Genomic DNA, 24,243 nt, shown 5'->3' with positions numbered 1-24,243 from the left:
GCTGAATTGGGCAGTACATTGTTCATGGCAAGACCAGTATAAGACAAAATACATGGACAATACCTCTTCAGCGTCTCATCCCGTCAGCGGGATCAAAATCCAGCGAAAAATCATATCGCCAATTAGCATAAAGAAAAGTCTTTTTTTTTTTTTTAATTAAATTTTTTAAAAAATTTTTTTATAGATACACCTCTCCTGAATCGACCCACGTCGTCCGATTTAAAAAAGGTTTTACAGGAAAAGCAAATCATTAGATTATGTTAGATGAGTCCATTGTAAAAAGCAGCAACATAGCCATTTTCCGACCAACCACTTGCATCACAAATAACCAAAAAACAGCTAAATGCAGCACTAACCTTTTACAAACTTCATCAGATGACACACCTAGGACATCATGTTACACAATGCATGCATTCTTTTGTTCAATAAAGGTCATATTTATATATAAAAACAGCATTTTACATCGGCGTCTGACGTTGACTAACTATTTTCCCCTCAAATGCGTCCCGGGAAACAGTGCTACAATTCCCTAAATTACTATTCGAAAACGATTTTTAAATTTATATTGTCAATCTAACATTTATAGATGAATATCTCTTGAGAACACCTGTCATACCAGATTTTAAATTAACTTTACTGGGTAATCACACTTTGCGATAAAAGGAGATGCGATACTCAGAAAATGAGCTAATATACCGAGCTCGGCGCCATCTTGGAACAATCGCATGTCACATCTCATCTTGTATAATATTGTCAATAATCGCCTACCTTTAGTTGTCTTCATCAGAAAGCACTTCCAGGAATCCCAGGTCCACCGTGCGCAGGGCTGCAGTTTCGGATAAAATGAGATTTTCCCGCCTTTAGGTTCGTTCAAACATGTCAAACGTTGTAAAACATTAATCTTCAGGGCCTGTAACACCAAGAGAGCCAATCAGATTCGACGGGGACGGTTGTAGAGTGTTTTGAAACGTTTCCAAAGGTGGGGGTAGACAGGGCCGCCGGCGTCATAATGGTGATGGCCCATCCCCTGTGACCAATTTCCAATGCGTCTCATTCACTGAGTTTCGACTGTATAAGGCTCAAACCACTGTGAAAAGACTGGCGACATCTAGTGGAAGCAATAGGAAGTGCTCACTGAACCATTGTTAACGGTGTGATTAATAGGGAAAGATGAGAAGTCGAGTCCACAATTCTGAATTCCACTTCCTGGTTCAATCGGTCTCGGGGTTTTGACTGCCATATGAGTTCTGTTATACTCACAGACACCATTCAAACAGTTTTAGAAACTTTAGGGTGTTTTCTATCCATATATAATAAGTATATGCATGTCGTAGCTTCTGAGTTTGATTAGTAGGCCGTTGAAAATGGGAACACATTTTTTTTCAAAATGCGCTGTGGCGCCCCCTATCCTAGGGTATCCTCAAGAGGTGTGGACCACACAGAAGACCCTAGTTGTGAAATAATTCAAAAATACTTCACCAAAGGGAGATAATGCATTATGTCCACAAGGTGGCATGAGTGACACATAGTTCAGAGCAATGGTATGCTGTGAGACCACTTGCAACAGAAAATTCCCCAAAACACATTGGATATGGGGGTGGATAGGAAATGTGATGGACTATTTTGATCTTCAATCACCTGGTAATAAAATTAACATAGAGACATATATAAATGGATCTGGAATTGCATTTATTTTGACCAGTGGCTTTGGGACATTAAAAATAGCAGAACTATGGGAAGCATGACAACTGATGAATAGAATTGGTGAGAAGACAGACCAATGATATCTACAAGACATAAATGGATGCTTTTTCCTTTCACAATCTCTCCGTCTCTCTGAAAGGTATGGTATGTGCTGATATCAGATAAGGAACTTTCACGACTTCATTGAAACACAACAAGGCCATCGTAAAAACTAATACACTATGCGTGCGCGAACACACACAAACAGTATCTCCTCTCAACTGGAGAATAAAGAGCATGCGTTTCAGTCAGGTGAACACGGTTACCTTTCACATTCCAGTTACAGTACTCAAATTTCAATATATTTATGTCAATCAATCTTGAATCCTCACACAGTCATGATTAATCCCATTGAAAAGTTATGGATTGATGGATGAGTAAATAAATAAAACAAGCATTCAAATAAGCGAACTACTTTTTATCTTCAAGGGACACAAACAGCGAAACAAGCTTATATATGATGTGTCATGCTTGGCATTTCAACCAGACAAAAACACATAAGAATGTGTACAAGCTTGTATTTCTCCTTAGGGCTATGAATGCACATGGCTGATTGTAGGCCAACCATGAGTGGTTCTCTCTCACTACTGTCTCTGCACTAGTGTCTCCTTCAAAGTATATTAGTCCCCCAACACAGTGAAACATTCCTCACAGAGTTAAGTCTCTTTTTGTTTTGATGCTTGACTCAAAAATGTTTGAATCCTCCAGTAAGACGTGTGGGACTTCTACAGCAACTTGCCCTGCACCATGCCGGATTCCTTTGACTAAAGCCAGAGGAATGCTGGGTAGGTAGCCAGGCTGCTCCGAGCCAGTGGGTCGGGCCTGGTAACCTGCTGAGGTGTGGGAGTCATAGAGCTAAGGGTATGCAGGGCCCAGAGCAGACAGGCTGGTCTGACAACATTACTCAACCACCCCAGGAATCTTCTACAGCATTCCACACAACTTTCTTCAGAATTTAGAGCACTGCACAGGTTCCACCTGCATCATCCACCTTGGGTACACTGTGTTGTGTTTACTGGGGGATGGCTTGCCTATGTATATTTACAGACCCTTTCATTCAATGAAAAAAAGGCCGCCAGTTCTATCTCATGAATCATTTAAACATCTGCTGCTTGCTCTGCTGCACTATCATTGGTGTCTCTCTTAAATTCTTTAACCCAAGCAAGTCTTCAGTACTATTGGCACAAGTTTGAATATGCATTATTGCTCAGGTAGTGGTGGTGGTGGTGGTGATAGTATGCTCAGATAAGTTACAGTAAAGGTACAGCATAATCTTTTCCCTATAAAATCTTAGCAGAGAAAAGGTGTGGAGGAGACAACTGTTCACAATTAAGTAAATTCATCTAATTTATAAATGTTATCTTCGAAGAGGACTTGAAAAGGTGAATAACCAGAGAGGTGGCTGTGGAAAGGTAGTACCACAACAGTGGGCGAGTGGCAGCTATTGAATACAGCAACAGGAATAACAAACATGAGACTGAAAACCACCCCCCATTGTCTATTTGGTAGCAGGATATAAATAGAGGCATCTCAAAGAGGAAACATCACTTGAACGTCATCACCTGTACCTGTCCATCTATGAGCTATCACAGGGCTTTCGATATCCGTGCTTGTGCTTCTGATAGACATATGCTACTCGAAACTCTCTAACATTTGCCCAGTAGTTTACTGTAGTTTCCCCAAATTAGCGACGTCAGACAAATACATCACTTTGTTTTAGAAGAATATTGCATTTCAGGATACCAGTTAATTTAATATTTCACAGAGAAAACCTTGTCTTAGTAGTATTTTCAGTCACTATAGAGTGAATTACATTCCTGATAGATGAGAATGTTTTTCCAGGGCAGTCGCCAGAAGGACAGGGAGTCAGGGGTGGGACCATTATATATCTTATCAACATTACTGCTCAGAAACCTGACATGGCTGACTCACATACAGTAGCTTACATTCTTAGGCAACAACTAGTGGAAATTCTGATGGAAGTTGTCCTGTGACTCTCCCAAGGGTGTGGCTACAGAGGTGAAACTGCAAACGTATAGGGTTTCTTTGACATGCACCCTTTCCTCCTGGGTGATGGAGGAGTTTTATGAGCTGAATCTGTTTATTAGCAGAATTAACCATATTAAATATATTTGTGTTCATGTGGGTAGGCTCCTTGGATACCTGCGTGCTGACATGGAACATGCATTTACAGGAACCTTCCTCTGAGAAGAGCTCAGGAAATTGCTTGTCCCCCTTGGCAGCGGTGTGAAGATGAAAGCACTGGCAGGCGTTGAGCAGTATCCACTGAGGTTGCAGGATTATCTCTCCACATTCCTGCATTCCAGCTCTCTCCATCATCTGAGACACTGTGGGGCCCCGGGAGGGAGCTCCACACTAAATACATTTGCTTCTAGAGATCTGGTCAGGTTTTTAGCTGTTAGTCAGGATGTTGTCATTGTCCCAGTCTGAACAGGTTGAACTGTGAATGAAGAGAAAGATGGTACAAAATACAGGGGTGAAACAGAGAAGGTTAGATCACAAACATCTCGTTGGTAAATTTAACAACACAAAATGAACAATCTAATCCTTAGTATCCTAATCTGGAAAGCTTTTGAGGCATTTACATAACTTAGTAGGGTCCATGCCATACCAAAACCATGTTCCTTCGTCAGAGATACAGCGTGATACTGATTACACAAGGTCATGAAGGTAAGACCCTATTCATGCTACCTAACAAAGTGGATTGAGGGTACGAAAGAGATTAAACATACATAAAGAAAAGCATGAGATTGGGTTCTGTTTCAAAATATCATTTTTTTAATAAAATACATGTGTTGACTGTGATCAGGTAGATTTTTTAATTTTTTATTTCACCTTTATTTAACCAGGTAGGCAAGTTGAGAACAAGTTCTCATTTACAATTGCGACCTGGCCAAAATAAAGCAAAGCAGTTCGACACATACAACAACACAGAGTTACACATGGAGTAAAACAAACTTAGTCAATAATACAGTAGAAAAATAAGTCTATATACACAATGTGAGCAAATGAGGTGAGATAAGGGAGGTAAAGGCAAAAAAGGCCATGGTGGCAAAGTAAATACAATATAGCAAGTAAAACACTGGAATGGTAGATTTGTAGTGGAAGAAAGTGCAAAGTAGAAATAGAAATAATGGGGTGCAATGGAGCAAAATAAATAAATAAATACAGTAGGGGAAGAGGTAGTTGTTTGGGCTAAATTATAGATGGGCTATGTACAGGTGCAGTGATCTGTGAGCTGCTCTGACAGCTGGTGCTTAAAGCTAGTGAGGGAGATAAGTGTTTTGAGTTTCAGAGATTTTTGGAGTGTGTCTTGTTAATGAACAAAATAACAAACTATTGATTTCATTTGGATGGTACAGTCATGCCTGCCAGCCCATAACATAGGCCTGATTAAACCAAAAGTATGCTATTCTATTATTTTGAAAAATTGTATTACCTGCCTCAAGAAATGAATAATGGATTACTTATTGATGGGGTATATTCTCAATTGATTGATTAAAATAGATGCCCACCCACATCTGCACACCACTACCAACACTTTTCCTCAGCATGCATGCACATAAAATGTGTATGCAGGCAAGAATGTGGTAAAAATGGGCCTGTTTGTAGGGTCATATAAACATTGCCATTTTTTCCACAGGCAAAATACCATAAATCCTACTTGAAAGTAGTATATGTTGTTTTTCTTAAAGTTGCCGGAATACCACGTGCATCCATTTTTATACGTACATTTATTTGTAACAGCCTAAACATTAAGAAACTTATATTCGATGAAATAATCTTAACGTAACTTCACACTCTCATAGACCATACAAAAAAGGGCTTATCGCATGGACAGATTTTGGGCCGAGTAAATCCTCTCGCTTCGCTGACTATCTTCATTTATCCTCCATCTTTGGCCTTGTCTCACCTGCTCTATGCTTCCTGGTCTCCAGGGCAACACCAACTGAAACATTTCATCTGACACCACGCACGACCCCATCCCCGCCTTCAAGCGGCGTGTCTAACTGACGTCATTGTTATTGAGGCAGTGGTGTAGCTCTGCCCATCGTGAGGAGAACAGATACAGATCTGATTCCTGTTACAGCACCAGGACTGTTTAAGGGCTGTACCTGTGCGTCTATCTAGCCCCATGTTGCTGCGAGCAAATTAGTTTACAACGAAGTGACTGACTATCTACTCAAACCTGTTTCAAGGAAAGCCTGTGGATGGTTCAATCCGCCGGGGTTCAACGCGCAAACATGTCAAGGCATCAGAGGACCCCATTGAAAAACACGAACAATGTGGTCGAGGTCAAAAGCAAAGTAAGTGGATGGCTAATTCATTTCACATTCATAATGCGGTTACCGTGGAACGAACCGGTAGACCGCGGTTTATTGGTTGGTAGGCTACCGTATCAGGCACGCGCGGTACACAGGGCTAACAAAATGAAGATGTAGCCTATAAATGGGATTGTCCGCATTGCACTACCTGTCACAACGGCGCTCTTGAATCCCCCCTAAACAATCATATCCGAGCGCGAAACACTGATGTTGGTGTCCTTGATTTATGCTTGTCACCACGACGTTCCGGCCGCGAGCGTGTCTGTCTCTATCCATGGGGTCGTCATTAGTTACCACGGTCACAAAGTCATAAACCCCGCCTATTTCTAATATGTATCTACTTAAAATCAGATTTTAAACCTAACCCTAACATTAACATTAACCACACTGACAATCTTATACCTAATCGTATACCTAATCCTAAACTTAAATTAAGACTAAAAAGATAATTTTTGTTTTCATACATTTTTACGATATAGAGAATTTTTACTTTGTGGCTTCGGTAACTAGTGGAAAGAATCCCTATCCATGACAGTTCGCATGCTATCCATGTGTAGCAGGCTAGGAGGCTATGACAGTTCGCATAGTCGCTCTCTGCTCTGAAAGCGCACTGTCAGTTGCCATTTCTGTTATGCATTGTAGCGCACTGCTATGGTGCAGAATGGAGGTAACTGTACGTGGTTAATTAGAATATAGGGCCTGGCTAGTTAATTAGGCTATGCATGAAACCTACAAACCATATGGCTTAAACTATTTAACCTTTATTTAACTAGGCAAGTCAGTTAAGAACAAATTCGTATTTACAATGACTCTGCCCTATGGGACTCCCAATCACAGCCGGTTATGATACAGCCTGGAATCAAACCAGGGTCTGTAATGATGCCTCTAGCACTGAGATGCAGTGCCTTAGACCGCTGCGCCACTCAGGAACCCCAATGTTTATGAATTGCCCATAATTGAATAGACCATAGGCCATAGTAGCCAATACAATACCATAGCCTAACTGTAAAAAAAAACATTGAAGATAATAAATTATATATTTATTATCATTTATCATCATCATTCTCATCTTCATCAGTGTATCACCTTAAAACCAATTGACATTCTGTCAATTATACTCTGACATATTGGTTAAGGTGTCCTTTATTATAAAAATGTTAGTGAGGACAATACTTCTTTCACACACTGTCTGTCCTGGCAACACATGTTTTTGCAAATGTACAACTTGCAATGGCTCCATGGATCCCCCGAAGATAAAGAGTACTCAAAGAGTTAGGAATTCAATAGGAATAAAGTTGTTGCGAAATAATATCTAATTATAGCTGTCACAAGAGTTCAAATTCAATAGTGGTTGTAGTTTTCCTTTAGACTGCATGTTTTCATTTCAAGACAAGAATGAGCTAGTGTGAAAAGTAAAACCTCATGCCTCCATGCACTTCTTTCTTAGACAAAGCAAAATTGGTAACTGAGTTTATGTAAAAAAAAAAATAGGGTTAATACCTCTGATAATCACTTTTTCAATTTTACTATTGTTGTTCACTATTGTTGTTCACGACTCAGATCCTATACAATGGCGGCGGTGGAGATGGCTGCTGTTTTACGGTCTCCTAACCAATTGTGCTATTGTGTGTATTTTCGTGTTATTTGTAACTTATTTTGTACATAATGTTTCTGCCACTGGCTCTTATGACCGAAAAGAGCTTCTAGATATCAGGACAGCTATTACTCACCTCGTACTGGAAGAAGATCTTTTTATTTAACGAGTCAGACGCAAAGGATTTACTTCAGACACTCGACAAGGCCCTCATTCCCGTCATTCGCAGGAGAAAGAGACGGAGATACCGGGGACATAGGTTGGGGTGCCTTGTAAGGATCCAACGGCCAGTGGGTAATCTGCCTTTACCATCAGTCCTATTAGCCAACGTACAATCATTGGATAACAACATAGAAGAACTACGATCACGTATATCCTACCAACGGGACATTAAAAACTAATATCTTATGTTTCACCGAGTCGTGGCTGAACGACGACATGAATAACATACAGCTGGCGGTGTTTTACCCTGCATCAGCAAGATAGAACAGCCGTCTCTGGTAAGACAAGGGGTGGCGGTCTGTGTATATTTTTAAACAACAGCTGGTGCACGAAATCTAATATTAAGGAAGTCTCGAGGTTTTGCTCACCTGAGGTAGAGTATCTCATGATAAGCTGTAGACCACACTATTTACCAAGAGAGTTTTCATCTATATTCTTCGTAGCTGTCTATTTACCACCACAAACCGATGCTGGCACTAAGACCACACTCAATGAGCTGTATCCGGCCATAAGCAAACAGGAAAACGCTCATCCAGAGGCGGTGCTCCTAGTGGCCGGGGACTTTAATGCATGGTTACTTAAATCCGTTTTACCTCATTTCTACCAGCATGTTAAATGTGCAACCAGAGGGAAAAAAACTCTAGACCACCTTTACTTCACACACAGAGACACGTACAAAGCTCTCCCTCACCCTCCATTTGGCAAATTTGACCATAATTCTATCCTCCTGATTCCTGCTTACAAGCAAAAACTAAAGCAGGAAGCACCAGTGACTCGGCCAATTAAGAAGTGGTCAAATGAAGCAGATGCTAAGCTACAGGAAAGTTTTGCTAGCACGTACTGGAATATGTTCCGGGATTCTTCTGATGGCATTGAGGAGTACACCACATCAGTCATTGGCTTCATCAATAAGTGCATCAATGACATTTTACCAGACGCTCTTATCCAGAGCGACTTACAGTAGTGAATGCATACATTTCATTTAATGCATTTCTTTTTGTTTGTACTGGCCCCCCATGGGAATCGAACCCACAACCCTGGCGTTGCACACACCATGCTGGCGTTGCAAACACCATGCTCTACCAACTGAGCCACAGGGAGCCACTGTGATGTCGTCCCCACAGTGACGGTACGTACATACCCCAACCAGAAGCCATGGATTACATGCAACATCCACACTGTGCTAAAGGGTAGAGCTGCCGCTTTCAAGGAGTGGCTTTAACCCGGAAGCTTATAAGAAATCCCGCTATGCCATCTGACGAACGATCAAACAGGCAAAGTGTCAATACAGGACTAAGTTTGAATCATACTACATCGGCACCGACGCTCGTCGGATGTGGCAGGGCTTGCAAACTATTACAGACTACAAAGGGAAGCACAGCCGAGAGCTGCCCAGTGACAAGAGCCTACCAGACAAGCTAAATGACTTCTATGCTCGTTCAGCAACACTGAAGCATGCATGAGAGCATCAGCTGTTCTGGATGACTGTGTGATTACGCTCTCCATAGCTGATGTGAGTAAGACCTTGTGCCCAAGAACACTAAGGTAACCTGCCTAAATGACTACCGACCCGTAGCCCTCATGTCTGTAGCCATGAAGTGCTTTGAAAGGCTAGTCATGGCTCACATCAACACCATTATCCCAGACACCCTAGACCCACCCAAATTTGCACACCGCCCCACAGATGATGCAATCTCTATTGCACTTCACACTGCCCTTTCCCACCTGGACAAAAGGAACACCTATGTGAGAATGCTATTCATTGACTACAGCTCAGCAGTCAATACCATAGTGCCCTCTAAGCTCATCACTAAGCTAAGAACCCTGGGACTAAACACCTCCCTCTGTGACTGGATCCTGGACTTCCTGACGGGCCGCCCCCAGGTGGTAAGGATAGGTAACAACACATCCGTCATGCTGATTCTCAACACAGGGGCCCCTCAGGGGTGCGTGCTCAGTCCCCTCCTGTACTCCCTGTTCACTCATGACTACTTGGCCAGGCACGACTCCAACACCATCATTAAGTTTGCCGATGATCACCGACAAAGGAGATGATTGTGGACTACAGGAAAAGGAGGACCGAGCACGCCCCCTTTCTCATCGACGGGGCTGTAGTGGAGCAGGTTGAGAGCTTCAAGTTCCTTGGTGTCCACATCACCAACAAACTATCATGGTCCAAACACACCAAGAGAGTCATGAAGAGGGCACGACAAAGCCTATTCCCCCTCAGGAGACTGAAAAGATTTGGCATGGGTCCTCAGATCCTCAAAAAGGTTATACAGCTGCACCATCGAGAGCATCCTGACTGGTTGTATCACTGCCTGGTATGGTAACTGCTCGGCCTCCGACCGCAAGGCAGTACCGAGGGTAGTGCGTACGGCCCTGTACATCACTGGGGCCAAGCTTCCTGCCATCCAGGACCTCTATACTAGGCGGTGTCAGAGGAAGGCCCTAAAAATTGTCAAAGACTCGAGCCACCCTAGTTATAGACTGTTCTCTCTGCTACTGCACGGCAAGCGGTATCGGAGCACCAAGTCTAGGTCCAAAAGGCTTCTTAACAGCTTCTACCCCCAAGCCATAAGACTCCTGAACAGCTAATCAAATGGCTGCCCTGACTTTTTGCATTGTCCCCCCCTCTTTTACACTGCTGCTAGTCTCTGTTTATTATCTATTTATAGTCACTTTAACTCTACCTACATGTACGTTTTACCTCAATTACCTCGACTAACCTGTAACCCCCACACGTTGACTCTGTACCAGTACCCCCTGTCTATAGCCTCGCTACTGTTATTTTACTGCTGCTCTTTAATTATTAGTTATTTTATTAACATTTTTTACTTATCTTTCTTAAAACTACATTGTTGGTTAAAGGCTTGTAAGTAAGCATTTCACTCTCCACCTGTTGTATTCGGTGCATGTGACAAATAACATTTGATTTGATGTCAAAATCTTTAAAGGCCCAGTGCAGTTAAAAACATGATTTACCTGTGTGTTATGTATATTTCCACACTATAAGCTGGAATAATACTGTGAAATTGTGAAAATTATGATAATTCCCTTTTAGTGTAAGAGCTGTTTGAAAAGACCGCCTGAAATTTCAGCTTGTTCTGGTGGGATGTAGTTTTGGCCTACCTGGTAAATTAGTTAATAGACTAATAAGAAAGAGAGTTCCAAACCTCTCTGCCCAAAACGGCTACTTTTCTCCTCCCCCTCCCCACTCAGACCACACGAAGACAGTCCTATCAAAATTCTTGCTTGAGAAATTGCTCTTCACTAAGAAGCTATTTTTGTTTATTTTTGACCATTGTTTTCAATTAAAATCACAGTAAGGTACTTAATTGTTACCCGGAAATGATTTGATATTGAGATAAAAATAGCTGCATTGGACCTTTAACAATCTAATATGGTCTGAATTAGAGGTCGACCGATTAATCGGAATGGTAGAGTAATTAGGGCCGATTTCAAGTTTTCATAACAATCGGTAATCGGCATTTTGGACACCGATTATGGCCGATAGCATTGCACTCCACGAGGAGACTGCGTGGCAGGCTGACTACCTGTTATGCGAGTGCAGCAAGGAGCCAAGGTAAGGTGCTAGCTAGCATTAAACTTATCTTATAAAAAACAATCAATCTTAGCATAATCACTAGTTAACTACACATGGTTGATGATATTACTAGTTTATCTAGCTTGTCCTGCGTTGCATATAATCAATGCGGTGCCTGTTAATTTATCATTGAATCACAGCCTACTTCGCCAAACGGGTGATTTAACAAGCACATTCGCGAAAAAAGCACTGTCGTTGCACCAATGTACATAACCATAAACATCAATGCCTTTCTTAAAATCAATACACAAGTATATATTTTTAAACCTGCATATTTAGTTAATATTGCCTGCTAAAATGAAATGAAATGAAATTGTGTCACTTCTCTTGCGTTCTGTGCAAGCAGAGTCAGGGTATATGCAGCAGTTTGGGCCGCCTGGCTCATTGCGAACTGTGTGAAGAACATGTCTTCCGAACAAAGACCGTAATTAATTTGCCAGAATTGTACGTAATTATGACATAACATTGATGGTTGTGCAATGTAACAGGAATATTTAGACTTAGGGATGCCACCCGTTAGATAGAATACGGAACGGTTCCGTATTTCACTGAAAGAATAAACGTTTGGTTTTCGAAATTATAGTTTCCGGATTTGACCATATTGATGACCTAAGGCTCGTATTTCTGTGTGTTATTATATTATAATTAAGTATATGATTTGATAGAGCAGTCTGACTGAGCGGTGGTAGGCAGCAGCAGGCTCGTAAGCATTCATTCAAACAGCAGTTTCCTGCATTTGCCAGCAGCTCTTTGCTGTGCTTCAAGCATTGCACTGTTTATGACTTCATGCCTATCAACTCCCGAGATTAGGCTGGCAATACTAAATAGTCAAAGGTATATGAAATACAAATGGTATAGAGAGAAATAGTCCTATAATAACTACAACCTAAAACTTCTTACCTGGGAATATTGAAGACTCATGTTAAAAGGAACCACCAGCTTTCATATGTTCTGAGCAAGGAACTTAAACGTTAGCTTTTTTACATGGCACATATTGCACTTTTACTTTCTTCTCCAACACTTTGTTTTTGCATTATTTAAACCAAATTGAACGTTTCATAATTTGAAACTAAATTGATTTTATTGATATATTATATTAAGTTAAAATAAGTGTTAAATCACTATTGTTGTAATTGTCATTATTACAAATATATATAATAATCTGCCGATTAATCGGCAGCGATTTTTGGTCCGCCAATAATCGGTATCAGTATCGGCGCTGAAAAATCATAATCGGTTGACCTCTAGTCTGAATGCACAGTTCATGTGTGTTTATCAAATTCAAACAATATGCTACTGATTGTGGTGTTAAACTCTAATAGGGAAATCTATACAGGCAATATCTCTGCAGTGTAATGTGCAACTGCCTCACTGTCTGTCTCTCTGTCTCTCGTCAGCAGTGATTTTTAACAACTTGTTGACAGTGGATTCTTTCTAATTCTGTTAGTATTTCAATTATGTGCCTCAGCTGCAGCACTGCATCTTAAAATGGTTTGAAGACAAATAGGCCCATCGTTAGCTGCCCTGTTCTACAGCCTTTTACACGGTTCTCCAGAGGGCTGGCTTTGGCGAACTAGTACGGACTTTCTTGACTCAGCAAAGATGTTTTGCACATTGGAGCCCCAGGATGGTTGGGAATACAGTAGAATCTTCTACACTAACTTGTCCAGCACTCACTCACTCATTGATTTGTTTTCTTACACATTTACCGTCACCTTCTATATTCTCACACTCAAATACTCTTTCACTTGATTACTTGGTATGAAGGTGATATTTAGGCAGAGTTGATTTAATCATAATTGATAGAAGCTGTCCTGCCCATACGTAGTTTACTGTATCCACCCAAACGGCTCATTAAGGTATGAAGACAACTAAGGAATTGAAGCTATAATGTTTGACTTCTTTCTCCAGAGTGCATTCCTTGATATTGTTACAAAATGAGAACTCCATGTCCCCATAGATACCACCATCAGAGGAGGGGAGATAAAGAGCAAACAGAGATGATGTGTTGAGAGTTGAGATGAGAGTGTGCATTGTATCTCTGATGGTCATTATAAATATGGTGATTTCCCCTGCAACCCTGTTCTGATCTTTGTGAAATTGACTGAAGCTCAGAAGCTGTGTTATGGGTGGAAATGGCATAATCAGTCACCCTTTCTGTCCAGTAAAGCACGCAATATATTCTTCTTCTTCAATTGTAAACCCCTGCAGAGGTAGAGTGGTGAGAGGAAAAGTTGATTAGGGCCTGGATCACTCATTTTCTGTGAGGACCTACAATCACTCATAAAGTAGTCATTATTTGTTTGTCTGTAAATACGGTTGGACACACAAACCAGTCAATCATGCTATTATGAAAACACCCAATGGACTTAAACTGGTGAAAACACCCAATGGACTTAAACTGGTGAAAACACCCAATGGACTTAAACTGGTGAAAACACCCAATGGACTTAAACTGGTGAAAACACCCAATGGACTTAAACTGGTGAAAACACCCAATGGACTTAAACTGTTGAAAACACCCAATGGACTTAAACTGGTGGTGCACCATCCAGTACTCTTCAGTCCACTCCAGACTGTCTGGCCCTGTTTTCCCATCCTCTCTCTGCTTGCCTGCCTGTTTTTCCTTCCCTCTGTAAGCTGTCTGTCTGCCAATCTGTTTTCTATCTGTCTCCCTGTCTTTGTGATTGAGGAAGTCTGTGCCCCAGACAAGGATGGGATTGCACATTATGTGAGAGGAGTGACACAACCTTCTGTGTGTGTTTCCATGTGATACGCACCTCAGAGATAAATTCACTAGCCTTGCAGGGCAGCAGCTCCACACAGACAAACATATCTCAGTTTGTGTTGTCCCCAAAACGATCTTTATGTATCTGTGCTACACAGCTACCTCACAATGACCCACACTCCGCCGTGTCGCACCTAGTGAGACATCTCAGAACATGGTCCTAGTTGTTACATACTGGACTATGTCTATAGGTCTAGTTCTGTGTCTAGTCAAATTAATACCTAGGTTATGTTATGAGGACCAGAATGCATCCATGAAAAGCAATAGAGGGGAATTTAAAATTGTTTAGTGAAGGGCAATGTCATGACCGAGGCTTTTATTGGAGTCTGGATGAATTGTCTGGAGTTTGTTGCTGCACCATTCGTTATGAGTTCGCTTTATTGTTTTCATGACACAATGTTCTCTGACCTTTGTGTTCTAGTTTGAGGCGGAGTACAGACGTTTCGCTCTGAAGAAGAGCAGCACCGGTGGCTTTCAGGAGTTCTACCGACTGCTGCAGACTGTTCACCGCATCCCCGGTGTGGAGGTGCTGCTGGGATATGCGGACGTCTATGGTGACCTGCTGCCAATCAACAACGATGACAACTTCTACAAGGCCCTGTCCTCAGCCAATCCACTACTCAGGATCATCATCCAGAAGAGAGGTGAGGCTGTGGCATGGAGAGAGGAATGGGAGGGGGGAGGGGAGGAAGGGAAGGGAAGGGAGAGAGGGATGGGGTGGGAGAGGAGAGTTATTTATAGGGGAAACCTCATTGTTAGCTTACATTGTTGGTTATAGCTCTCTGCTATTGATGTTAACCCTATTGCAATTGGAGTCACTGTGTTTTTGTTCCAATGGCTGTTGACTGTTGTGTTGAAGTGAGTTGTTTGCCAGTGCTACTGTTGATGCTTGTTTGTTATCGGCGCTGTTGAGGTGTTTTTAAATCAGTTGTCAATTGTGGAAATTAGTTTTGAGGTGAGCTAGCAGAAAATTATAGCTTAATAGAGTGTTCAGTGTGTGTTCATGATTAAATACTGTGTTATGTCTTATGCTGTTGTCTAATTGTTAGCAGAAAGGGTTCTGCTGTTGACAGCTGCATTTCTTACTGTGACTGATAATGGAAGTATGAGAGTCAGTCAGTGTGGCAACGGTGATGACGTTGTTGTTTGTATTGTGAGTGGATGAGTGTCTGGGGCTCTGCTCATTGTTGCCAGTCTGGCCTGCCTCAGTGGGTGGGGCTGTCTGGTGCTGTGCCAGCCCTCAGGAATGCAGAGGCAGAGTGCTGTGCTGAGAGGAGATGGAGCTGGGGCTAAGGCTGGAGCTGGGGATGCAGTTGGGGAGGGAGTTGGAGCTGGGGATAGGGCTGGAGCTGGGGCTGGAGCTGGGGCTGGAGCTGGGGATGGAGCTGGAGATGAAGCTGGAGCTGGGACTGGGGCTGAAGCTGGGACTGGAGCTGGGGATGCAGTTGGGGAGGGAGTTGGAGCTGGGGCTAGAGCTGGGGATGGAGCTGGAGCTGGGGATGAAGCTGGAGCTGGGACTGGGGCTGGAGCTGGGGATGAAGCTGGAGCTGGAGCTGGGGATGAAGCTGGAGCTGGGTCTGAAGCTGGGGCTGAAGCTGGGGCTGGGGCTGGGGATGAAGCTGGAGCTGGGACTGGGGCTGGAGCTGGGGCTGAAGCTGGGGCTGGGGCTGGGGATGAAGCTGGAGCTGGGACTGGGTCTGAAGCTGGGGCTGAAGCTGGGGCTGGGGCTGGAGCTGGGGATGAAGCTGGAGCTGGGACTGGGGCTGGAGCTGGGGATGAAGCTGGAGCTGGAGCTGGGGATGAAGCTGGAGCTGGGACTGGGTCTGAAGCTGGGGCTGAAGCTGGGACTGGGGCTGAAGCTGGGGATGGGACTGGGGCTAGGGATGGAGCTGGAGCTGGGACTGGGGCTAGGGATGGGGCTGGGGCTGGAGCTGGAGCTGGGGATGAAGCTGGAGCTGGGACTGGGGCTAGGGATGGAGCTGGGGCTGGGGCTGGAGCTGGAGCTGGGGATGAAGCTGGAGCTGGGACTGGGGCTAGGGATGGAGCTGGGGCTGGGGCTGGAGCTGGGGATGCAGTTGGGCTGGGGCTGACTCCTCACCCTTATCTCACCCAGCCTGCCCTGAAACACACTATACCTCAGATGCTCCCCTCTCTTCCCCACCACGCTCTGTTTCTTGCTCTTTATCTCCATCTACACCCCTCCATTCCTAATGCCCCATCACGATCAGTGAGTTTAATCAAAACCAATTCTGCATTCTGGAAATCGTCCATTAATGCTCTTAAAAGTCGCTCCCCTATTGTTTATAGTCCAATCTTTCTATGTGATGTTGTTTTATAGTTTTGTTTGTATGCATAATTCATTTGGAAATGTGAATCTGGAGAATGGCTCCTATTGTTCCCAGTTTTAGAGGACCATCCTGTTCCATAATCAGCTCTGTTTTATTTTGTAACAAAAAAAAGAGCTTAATGAAATTCCCATTATTATCCTTCTTTATTAGCCAAGCCCAGCTGCTTTGTGATTGCTACAGGATAGAATCCATGACTCCATTACCACTTTATATAATTATCCATCAGGCTCACAATGTTATACAGTCCAGTGGGTATAGATGGGTATTCTAGTTAACTGTCTTTAGTATGTGCTCAGCTGTGGGTAGAGAGGAGATTCCCTGTAGTGCCCTGTAGTTCAACCCCTCTCTGTGTGGTCGCAGAAGCTCTAATGGTTTAGTGTGCTCTGTGTCAGTCAGAAGAGAGATAGGCTGTGCAGCTTTGCCTCTCTGTCCATGGCTCTCTGTGGGAGTGAGTCCTGCTGCATCAGCACCAGGGCCAGGGCCCTGCTCTGCCTGTCATTGTGGGGAGCACAGAAACCTCCCTGCTGGGGCCTGAGAGGAGGTCAACACAGGTGTGGTTAGGAGCAGTAACACTGGATGGACAAAGATGACATGGATGCTTAGAGTGGCATGCTGGAATAGTACATTTCAGGAAGAGCTACTGAAAGGCCATTTGTGAGGTGCACTGAGAGGTACGGCTTTGAGGGTTGGCGGCTGGGGGAGGGAAGCTCAGAGGGAGCCTTCCGTTCAGCACAGACCAGGGGAGCGAGGAATGTAGCTAATGAGATCTAGTCGGCCCTGTGGTTCTAGAAGAAGGCTTCAAGAGAGAAACCCAAAGATGGAGATGAAAAGTGAGAAATGGAAACAGAAATAGAAGGAGAGAAAGAGACTGCTATAGGGAGATCTTTTTCCAATCCATCTCAGTGTTTGCTACCTGTTCTCATCTACAGCATCTGCAGTATATATGTGGAAGAAAGGCCTAGTTGAATAACAAAGCCATAGCTTGCACAGTGAATGTGTATCTGTGTATAAACAGGAAGCCATCATCCCTGTATGTCCAGGAGATCCAGCACACCTGCTAATTACTCATTAGCTGGGAAAAGCCTCCTCGCTTTACAGACAAAACTCTGATCATTCATTTGAATGGCTCAGGAGACAAAAGCAATCAGAATCTTTGAGCTCTATTTGTTCACTCAGCAGGAGTTTTTCTGTTCTGCTGCCACCGACTGACAACATAGCTACTTCCTGTTCTCATGGGGGATGCTCTTTAGTGTCCTGAATAGCTGAACACCTGTCAGCCTTTCAGCGGGCTAAATGTCTGGCTATAGTTCCACTTACTAACCATATGGTAACAGGAAATATGTTTGTTCCCTCATCAAAATGCAGTTTCATTTAGTTTCATTTTATTTCGTACCCCTCTGCAATACTACTGCATGTGCTAGTGTTTTTTCTTTCTTTTTAAGATTATACTATGCGGCTAGTGAAATCTTCATTAGTTATGCCTGTATTTCTATTTAAAGGAGAATAAGAAGGCAGGTTAGCCCCTGGTCCTCAATCTCAGCTCTCTCCCTCTCTTTCTCTCTTGTTTCTCTCTCATTCTCTCTCTCGTTCTCTCGCTCTCTCTCGTTCTCTCTCTCGTTCTCTCTCTCGTTCTCTCTCCCCTCCCTCTCTCTAGCATAAGTTTTTTAAAGGATCTATTTGATAAAACCATGTTTTGAGGGGAACAGAAATGCACATTTCCAGAGAGGGCTTATCGCTGTTCCAGACATACCCGTGCAGGGCCTGGCGCTACGTGATTACAGCTTCATCTTCTCCATGGAAGGAATGTCATTTTTCCACAGTAATGGCTTTTTCGCTCACAAGTTTTGTTGTGAGAGCAAATAAGTAGCAAATCATTAGTGCAGTGCTCTTCATTCACTTGCTTTACACGGTCGTTATTCAGTCAACCACATTTCGCTCAACCTTACTTGCTTGCTTTTCTCTCTTTGGATTCTATTTCTCATCTCCCTTTCATCTCTGGAAAGACCATCTATACGGAGAGACTATTCATCCTTGCCATACAGTTCAGACACATGACATATTTGAATAATAACCTCAGAGGACTATGGGAAATCATATCAGATGGTGACATGGGGGTGGAGTCCCTGTCTGTTGTCAGCTTAATGTAAAGGTTGTAGTGATACTAACAGACCGTAGGTAGTGGTGATACTAGTCTAGGACCACGCCTAGGAAACTGGTCAACCACTCTGACCAGCACAACTGGCCCATCTGGCTATTGAAGGCCCAATACGCTGCTGTCCAGAGATGGACTCTTATAGCAGCCTCTGGGGGAGGTTAGATATGACAGAGCTTTGGTCCATTGACACGTTACTGTCATGGACACATTGTGTTGGTGGAGCCATTTTAAAGTCTCTGATCAGATCCTCCCTTCTCCACTGCCCCTGTATGGGGCATTAATGTCACAGAGTGCTGCTGGTTCACCGAAACACTGATGAGATTGATGGGGCTTTTAGCATGAGCTCATCTCACAGAGTGGCCATTGACAGGCTGGCTAATGGGATTCCATACAGAAGGGATCCAACGCTCGCTTTCATCCTCACCCGTATATAATCCCAGCACAGAACACCTATGGTATCTGTCAGCCCAGTGAGTCCACTAGCCCATCCTTGCCGTTCTCTACTAGCTAGCTACCACGTCCCTCCACAATCTCTGGTACAGTCACAAGAGGCCAGTAGTAAAGGTCGGGGGAATTAGCTGGGCTATAGCTGGCAGTCTGAGAAGCATAGATTAGTGAAAATAAGATCTTTTTTGTGGTTGCTCAATCTACTTCATTGAAGATTTATTTCAGCAAACTGTTTTATAAGCTGGGGTTTAACCGGCTAATTCACATGGAAAGAAAGGCTGAGAGGAGGGAGGGAAAAGGGAGATAGAAGGGAAAAGAGGGAAGAAAGGGTTTTCTCTTCTCTCCTCACTCTCCAGAGAGGGCCCTGAAGACGCCTCCAGTAAGATCTCCTCTAGCTAACATTAAAGTCACCCCCCCATCTCCCTTACCCACACTCATGCACAAACACAAACACACACTGCTACTACATTCAAAACAATATGCAAATTCAAACCGTGCTCCGACGTCGTTATGCAGGAGTGCTTTAGGTAGTGTTTTTAGTGGTGTTATTGTGGGTCGGCATGCTGGTGCAAAGCCCATTGGCTGTGCTGCTGTTTTTTTGCATAGTCAGACAGATTCCCTTGTGTTCACCCAGCACACGCTCAACTGAGGCTGCACCAGCTGCCCAATACCCCGAGGAGCAACTCTGTGTGTGTCTGTGTGTGTACATTGAGTGTACTGTTGTGTGGGTTTGTGTGTGCCTGGGAATGCATTTGTGTTAGGTATAGGACTGGGAGGGAGACGGTGAATTTATGCCCCCACAATCCTGCTGTCTTTGCACGCTTAATGCAAATGCTTACAAATGTATCTGATGATTTATGTACATTGCACGATGCCCACATTGATCGTGTCCTCGCTTATAAATATGTGGGTATCTGGATTGACTAAAAGCTATCTTTCGAAAAACAATATCGATGAGTTAACGTTAGTTAAGAAGTTAAGAATTAAAATGGGCTTCCTTTATAGGAATAGGGCATGCCTGAGTTAAATAGCAGAAAACAAATGATTCAGTCGGCATACAAACTGGCTTTAGACTGTGGTGATATCGCCATGCAGCTGCCACTGTATTGAAGCCATTGGAAGCACTTTCTCATAGCACACTACACTGTTAGAAAAAGGGTTCCAAAAGGGTTCTTCGGCTGTCCCCATAGGATAACCCTTTTTGGTTCCAGGTAGAACCCTTTGTGGAAAGTGTTCTACATGAAATCAAAAAGAGTTCTACCTGGAACCAAAATGGGTTCTCCCATGGGGACAGCCGAAGAACCCTTTTAGGTTCTAGATGGGATCTTGTTTTGTAAGAGTGTACGGTTTATTATGGGCAATAGGTTCTTTTTTAATGAGGAATGTGATTGTTTTTCATAAGCGTGTTTTGTAAGTACATTTTTTTAAACTGCTTGTAAATATTGTACTACCCCCCCAATAGGAATTGTAAATATTTTTAATTGTATGATTGTGTGCAGGGCTCCCATGTAAAAGAAGCCTTGGTCTCAATGGGATTTCCCTGTTTAAATACATCAAAAATACATTTAAACAAGGATAATAACTGTTGTTAGTGACAGAGTGAAATCAAATATTAATAGTTATGGAGATTTAAATATAGGTGGACTAAAGGAATCTCTCTGAAACTGGAAACACTTATCTCCCTCACTAGCTTTAAGCACCAGCTATCAGAGCAGCTCCCAGATCACTGCACCTGTACATAGCCCATCTATAATTTAGCCCAAACTACTACCGCTTCCCCCACTGTATTTATTTATTTTATTTATTATTTTGCTCCTTTGCACCATATTATTTATATTTGAACTTTGAACTTTCATCAAATTATAATTCTACCATTCCAGTGTTTTACTTGCTATACTTTATTTACTTTGCCACCATGGCCTTTTTTGCCTTTACCTCCCTTATCTCACCTCATTTGCTCACTTTGTATATAGTCTCATTTTTGTCTACTGTATCATTGATTGTATGTTGTTTTACTCCATGTGTAACTCTGTGTTTTTGTATGTTGTCGCACTGCTTTGCTTTATCTTGGCCAGGTCGGAATTGTAAATGAGAACTTGTTCTCAACTTGCCTACCTGGTTAAATAAAGGTGAAATAAATAAATAAATATAAAAAAAGGAGGAAGATACTTTTGATCATGTAGTGTATGTGGACACCTGCTCATCGAACATCTCATTCCAAAATCATGGGCATTAATATGGAGTTGGTCCCCCATTTGCTGCTCTAACAGTCTCCACTCTTCTGGGAAGGCTTTCCACTAGATGTTGGAACATTGCTGCGGGGACCTGCTTCCATTCAGCCACAGGAGCATTAGTGAGGTCGGGCACTGATGTTGGGTGATCAGGCCTGGCTCGCAGTCAGCATTCCAAAGGTGTTCGATGGGTTTGAGGTCAGGGTATGTGCAGGCCAGTCAAGTTCTTCCACACTGATCTTGACAAACCATTTCTGTATGGACCTCGGTTTGTGCATGGGGGCATTGTCATGCTGAAACAGGAAAGGGCCTTCCCCAAACTGTTGCCACAAACTTGGAAGCACAGAATCATCTAGAATGTCATTGTATGCTGTAGTGTTAAGATTTCCCTTCACTGGAACTAAAGGGGCTTAGCCCGAACCATTATTCCTTCTCCACCAAACTTTACAGTTGGGACAATGCATTGGTGCAGGTAGTGTTCTCCTGGCATCCACCAAACCCAGATTCTTCCGTCGGACTGCCAGGCGGTGAGCTTTACACCACTCCAGCCAACGCTTGGCATTGCGCCCGGTGATCTTAGGTTTGTGTCTGTGGCTGCTCGGCCATGGAAACCCATTTCATGAAGCTCCCGACAAACAGATATTGTGCTGACGTTGCTTCCAGAGGCAATTTGAAACTCAGTAGTGAGTGTTGCAACTGAAGATCGACCATTTTTACGCGCTACACGCGTCAGCAGTCCCGTTCTGTGAGTTTGTGTGGCTTACCACTTCGCGGTTGAGCCGTTGTTGCTCCTAGACATTTCCACTTCACAATAACAGCACTTACAGTTGACCAGGTCAGAAATTTGACAAACTGACTTGTCTGAAAGGTGGCATCCTATGACGGTGCCTCATTGAACATCTCTGAGCTCTTCAGTAAGGCCATTGTACTGCCAATGTTTTGTCTATGGAGATTTCATGGCTATGTGCTCGATTATACACCTGTCAGCACAGGGTGTGGCTGAAATAGCCGAATCCACATACTTTTGGTCATGTAGCGTATATTAGGATAGCAGAGCTAGAGGAGCGAGAGAGAAAGGGATGAGGAAAGTAGGCAGAGTGTGAGTACTGCTAGGAACATCTGCTGTGCAGGTGTAGTGCTGGACAGGGTTCTGTATAGCGTTCTCTCTCTCACCTCGGAGCACTGCATGCCATGCCAGATCACGAGACAGAACACCTGCTCTGAGGCAACACAGATCACCCACTGTTACAGCAGACTCTGAATTTCTTCTCTAGCCAAGTCTTTCTCCATGTCTTTCAGCCTCTTAGAGTTCTGAGAACTGCTGGGATTTCTTGTTTCTGTGAAACAGCCAGCCTGGTGCATGGCTTGTTTGGTACATTCTCAGAGCCTGGCTGAGGGCGGAGTGTAGGCAGTGAGAGAAATGTACTGGCATGCAACAGGTTCACTGGAGGTGTGGGAACAGGTGGTTACCAACCACAGGTTGGCGTGGTTGGTTTGCGGGTGCCCATGCCACTGAGGATCAGTGGTGTGAATAAAGGGCAGTATGATCCAGGGCTATTGACTAATTACCTGGGCAGTATTGACTAGTTGATATAGAGGTGCAGTTACCAAGTTCATCAAATAAATAACGATGGAGAAACTGTAAACCACTGTGTAGTGTGAAAGAGTAAAATAGAGTTTTCTATTTCCAGTTTCCCACTCAGATTTACAGGATGGAATTCCTTTCCCCCAGATTGCATGTGATTTGTGATCTGACCTTCGATCAAAGACCCAGTGGTTCACTGAACAGCAGCACAGGGGTCTATTCTATTCAGTTGTGTTTGTTTGTCCAGAAACGAGCAATATGGCTGGTTAAAGACAGAGCAGACGCATACACAGAGGCAAGAGGAAGAGAGGGACATTGAAGGGACAGTTGTGAGCGTGCTGCCTGCTGAGTTCAGAGAGGGTATGTGGGCGTTGTTTAGGGTTTGCAAGAATTCTTGCTGGTATTGGCAGCTGTCCACAGCCCATTTCTGGATTCTGAATGGAATGTGTACATACACTACAGTACGCCTTCGATGGAGATGACTCAAGTCATACTGATGGAGACGTTATACTGTTTTGTGATCCAGCGCAGTGTTGACAGACAGAGGCATGAAACAGCAGTCTGTATGGGAGCTCATAATGAAACTATACAACAGTAGGTACAGAAGAGAAGAATAGAATTTTGTCAAATTGACAAACGCAGGTGGAGCAAATTCAAATGAAATTGTATTAGTCACATGCGCCGAATACAACAGTGAAATTCTTACTTACGAGCACCTAACCAACAATGCCGTTTCAAAAAATACGGAGAATAAAAGATAAAAGTAATAAGTAATTAAAGAGCAGCAGGAAAATAAAAATAGCGAGACTATATACAGGGGTGTACTGATACAGAGTCAATGTGCGGGGGCACCGGTTAGTTGAGGTAGTATGTACATGTAGGTCGAGTTACTAAAGTGACTATGCATAGATGACAACAGAGAGTAGCAGTGGTGTAAAGAGGTGGGGGGGGGGTGCAAATAGTCTGGGCAGCCATTTGACTAGAAGCGTCTTAGACCTAGACTTGGCGCTCTGGTACCGCTTGCCGTGCGGTAGCAGAGAGAACAGTCTATGACTAGGGTGGCTGGAGTCTTAGACAATTTTTAAGGCCTGGTATAGAGGTCCTGGATGGCAGGAAGCTTGGCCCCAGTGATGTACTGGGCCGTTCGCACTACCCTCTGTAGTGCCGAACGGTCGGA

The 24,243-nt window shown here is 43.5% G+C and overlaps 1 protein-coding gene and 1 long non-coding RNA gene across 2 annotated transcripts in view; one reads left to right on the top strand and one right to left on the bottom strand.

Moving 5' to 3' along the window:
• Window positions 1–1,668: 1,668 nt before the first annotated feature.
• LOC106573744 (uncharacterized) lies at window positions 1,669–6,401 on the bottom strand. Its single transcript, XR_001321414.2, has 2 exons — window positions 6,238–6,401; window positions 1,669–4,204 (listed from the first exon to the last, which is right to left on the bottom strand). It is a non-coding gene; the product is annotated as an uncharacterized lncRNA (long non-coding RNA).
• The window catches only part of LOC106573743 (partitioning defective 6 homolog alpha), a 40,183-nt gene continuing 21,752 nt past the window's right edge, over window positions 5,813–24,243 (top strand). Inside the window, exons 1-2 of the mRNA XM_014149076.2 lie at window positions 5,813–6,071; window positions 14,722–14,944. Of these exons, the coding sequence (XP_014004551.1) occupies window positions 5,976–6,071; window positions 14,722–14,944 (319 nt within the window). The 5' untranslated portion in view covers window positions 5,813–5,975. The remainder of the gene's footprint in view (window positions 6,072–14,721; window positions 14,945–24,243) is intronic.

Source organism: Salmo salar, chromosome ssa16 (assembly GCF_905237065.1).
Source record: "Salmo salar chromosome ssa16, Ssal_v3.1, whole genome shotgun sequence".
Classification (NCBI taxonomy): Eukaryota; Metazoa; Chordata; class Actinopteri; order Salmoniformes; family Salmonidae; genus Salmo; species Salmo salar.
The sequence above is the reverse complement of the archived record's forward strand: the minus strand, read 5'-3'. Positions and strand labels throughout refer to the sequence as shown.